Raw genomic sequence first — 4,306 nt, 5'->3', positions numbered from 1 at the left:
TCAAAGCACAAGCATTCAGCATAAAATATAATGAATATCTACTTATTCTGTGCAGGGTTTCACAAAACTGCAAAGTATGATTTTTCATTAAGCGCACCTATGTGAATAAGCATATACTATGTGGAAACAAGTCCCCAAAAAAGAGCACATAGAATATGACAAGAAAATGGTAATAATTAGTGCTGGACATTGACGCACGTTTAAAAACTATTTTAAATGAAGTTTCTACTCCAAATAATTTTCTGATTTATAAACATTTAAACGGTGGTTGTGATAAAAACTTGTTTTCATGAAATTTGTTCAAACATTAAATACTGAAAAACGGATTACATAAGACATGATAAATTTCATTAAGTTGTACTGTATCGTTCAACATACTTTATGATGCTTACTCACGTTTATTTCATGTTATAACTAGCAGTAAAGAGGAAGATGGATGTTTGTAATCTAGCTTGTAAGCCACTGGCTAGCTAGTATGCTAACTGACAGTTACAGTAATGCTCGTCAGTAAAAACTAATAAAATCTGCCATTTCTTTTCCTCAAAAACGATAGCACACACTTTGAAAATATAGTTTATAAGTAGATCACCAAAAACGTATCTAATCTTTCCAACATGATCTGACTCTGCAGTTCAGTTCGTTGTCTTCTGCTGGTGATGTTCTGTTTAAACCAAACAAACTAGATGCTCTTAAGTACTGTTTACTAAAGTTGTTTAGTTTAACTATTGCATCCACCTGAAAGTTCACATAACACAGTGTAATTAATTAAATTCAACACATTTGTAAAAATCAGTTATGTTTACTCGCTTTTCTTAAGTAGATTCAGTGATTAATTTATCCTTTTTGTTGATGTGCCTACTAGTGATGTGTTTTTGTATTGTAGCTTTCATACAAAGGTAGATGATTCTGTTGGCATATTCTTCTGTCACTATTGGTGCAGCGGTTGCAGGGATTTTAATACCATCAATTTCAAAGTGGCCTCTTCTGTGTTCAGAGCCTACTATTAATAGTAGTGACATTAAAAATTTGACACACTCAAACTTGCATTAGCTGATGATGTACTATTTGGAATATGGTGTTGTATTAAGTTCAGAACATCCAGGAAAGAAGTGATATGAAATGGTAGCTGTATGTAAGACCAAGTTGTTAGACTAGAAAGCCACTTTGTCTAGCCAGGGTAACTGTGTGTCTATGATGTTACGTTTTGCATTCTTTGTCAGTCTAACTGGTTGTAATCAGAGTATGTGTAAACGGCATACTTGTACATTCTATATATTTGATCAAAATTACATGCATAATGTTTTCAGTGTGGACTGAGTTTAGAATTTGCAGCATTTCCTCAAAAGCCATTTAAACAGATAGAAAAGTAGCACTAATGAATAGCTTCTTTGTAAGTAGATTGGGTTGTGATTACCCCATGCAAATATGAGGTGTGGCTGACAGCTAACACACATTTGTCATAGTCAGTAATTTGTTATAAAACTTCTGCTAAAGGTAGATTTTGCCGTGCACGTCAAAAACAATGCAATAAATGGATTACAAAACTATGTTATGTTGTAACCCCTAATATTTGTGATAATTACCTGTGTCACTGGTGTTCAGTACATGATCATTGAGAATTGTATTTATTATCATTATTATTATTGATTATCAATAACAACCAATACTGGATATTTAATTGTTTGTGCTCATTTCCTCTACTGTTACATTTAGATTACCTTTACCATCATCTAACTCACTCAATGTTTACCTTTAAAAATGTAATGCGATCTTTATTTTTTGCCTTAAATTATGATGTTATGATGCCTAAAATCACTTGTAGAATTTCAAACTATTGCTTTTATTTTTTATTGATCACTTTTAATATCAGCCATATATCAATTATCTGTCATAATATTAAAATAATTATAAGTATTGGTCAGAATTTTGATATCAGTGCAGCCCTAATATTGCTTCTATAAACAAGAAGTAGTGAGAATAGGCCTGTCGCAATTATTGGTTACTCATCTGTTTGCAGCTATTTAACGTAATTGCAATTATTTTAGATTTTGATCATTTTCTAGTTTCTATTTCAAGGAAATTTAAAGGTGGGGTAAGCGATTTCTGGTAGCCAATGTTGACATTTGAAATCACCAAAACAAACACGCCCCTACCCCAAAAGGGTCTCGCCCCTGTTTTGATAGCTCTGCCCCACACATACGTACGCAACCCAGGCAACGATTAGTTCTGTGAAACAAAGCAAAACCAATGTTACACCGTGTCTACACCGGACGCGAGTGTTTTCTCTATCTTTCTGTCGCTCAGTTCGGACTGAACACTCTCTCCTCCACATCATGAGTAGACACGCCCCTTACTGCTGATTGGCAACAAGTTTGTTTTGCTATTCGGCCCGAATCAGTTTTCTAAAGCATTTTTGAAAAATCGCTTACCCCACCTTTAAGCAGGTCAAGGAATTAAATAATTCGCGTAATGCCAAACATTCTTGGTTCTTACAGTTTTTAATGACATGTCATCACTGGGTGAGGAGATGAGTTGCTTATTTTATTTCTGTGGAGACAGAATGAAGAATATATATAAAAAACATTGCTGTAAAACATATTATATTAAATTATATTATATTATATTTATTATATACAGTTTTGCTGGGCTACAGTTTAAATATAAAGAGGCCCGAGAAGATTAAAGTTGAACAAAAAGAGAATAAAAAACTTTTAAAATATAAATTTTCACTGCAGTTAAGAAGTTAATATGAGCCTTTTTAATTAAATGATTCCAGGTAGCCTAATATATAAATATAATATATTAGGCTTACACTCTAAGTGACATCAACAAAACACAATTAAATCGTTAATCTCAACTATTTGAATGACAATTAATCGTCAACTTTATTCATCAATTAGTTTACTGTACAATTAAGATTTAGTCATTACAATACACTGTGGTGTGAAGATGCTGCAGTAGGTCTTCTGATGAAATGTGCCATGGGACACTCTGGTCATGGAGCAGTGCCAACAGAGTAGATTAATGCTGGGTTTCAGTGTATATGCTGCTGACACCTGTTTGTCTGTATTTGATTTTTGCTGACAGGTACATGCTGAGCGTGCAAAGCTGAGCCATGCTGGATCCAAGCCCTCCGTCTCCGAGAGCAGTCACTCACTCCCTCAGATAGCCATGAACAGCTGCAAGTACAATGGAGGAGTGGTAAGGCCACTGGGCAGCCTGGCAGCGTCACGACGCAACCTAGCAGAGCATGACTCTGAGACCCAGCCGCTCCAGACTCTTCACAGCTCCGGCCTGGAAGTGGTTGTCTCTAAGGGCGGTGGCGAGGACCCCAGCGAGGCGTCCAATGAGAGCCTGGTCCGAGAGAGTGGCAATGCACCACAGAAAAAAAATAAAGATATTGGCTACAAACAAGTTTGTTTTGCTATTCGGCCCGAATCAGTTTTCTAAAGCATTTTTGAAAAATCGCTTACCCCACCTTTAAGCAGGTCAAGGAATTAAATAATTCGCGTAATGCCAAACATTCTTGGTTCTTACAGTTTTTAATGACATGTCATCACTGGGTGAGGAGATGAGTTGCTTATTTTATTTCTGTGGAGACAGAATGAAGAATATATATAAAAAACATTGCTGTAAAACATATTATATTAAATTATATTATATTATATTTATTATATACAGTTTTGCTGGGCTACAGTTTAAATATAAAGAGGCCCGAGAAGATTAAAGTTGAACAAAAAGAGAATAAAAAACTTTTAAAATATAAATTTTCACTGCAGTTAAGAAGTTAATATGAGCCTTTTTAATTAAATGATTCCAGGTAGCCTAATATATAAATATAATATATTAGGCTTACACTCTAAGTGACATCAACAAAACACAATTAAATCGTTAATCTCAACTATTTGAATGACAATTAATCGTCAACACAAATTCATGATCTTATCAGGCCTAATTGAGAGTATTCCAAACATTTTAGCTCCACTCTGGGTTTCCATTTACCACTATCTGCTAACATGTGAGAGACATCCTGTTTCAGGAGTGTGAGAGAACACCAGTAACACGACTTTCAAAAAAGCCCACTCCTCACTCCAGGCAAACAGTGAAACAACCAAACGTCATTATACCTCCACATATCGGGATATTTAGCCGCGAACCATCACGACTGCTGCACATCTGTTTAGTGTGGGTAATTTCTGCCATCAAATTCTTTCAGAGTAATGAACTAAAAATAAATACTATTCTTTTTACTATTATTCTATTCTAGTCTTTTTTTTCATAATGTAGATGACAAAGGTAGATGATT

The 4,306-nt window shown here is 34.8% G+C and overlaps 1 protein-coding gene across 1 annotated transcript in view; it reads left to right on the top strand.

Moving 5' to 3' along the window:
- kcnn1a (potassium intermediate/small conductance calcium-activated channel, subfamily N, member 1a) overlaps positions 1-4,306 on the top strand; it is a 30,934-nt gene that overhangs the window by 8,543 nt on the left and 18,085 nt on the right. The window contains exon 2 of the mRNA XM_016476052.1: positions 3,088-3,379. Within this exon, the coding sequence (XP_016331538.1) occupies positions 3,088-3,379 (292 nt within the window). The remainder of the gene's footprint in view (positions 1-3,087; positions 3,380-4,306) is intronic.

Source organism: Sinocyclocheilus anshuiensis, unplaced genomic scaffold (assembly GCF_001515605.1).
Source record: "Sinocyclocheilus anshuiensis isolate Anshui unplaced genomic scaffold, SAMN03320099.WGS_v1.1 scaffold821, whole genome shotgun sequence".
Classification (NCBI taxonomy): Eukaryota; Metazoa; Chordata; class Actinopteri; order Cypriniformes; family Cyprinidae; genus Sinocyclocheilus; species Sinocyclocheilus anshuiensis.
This window is presented reverse-complemented; position numbering and strand designations above follow the sequence as displayed.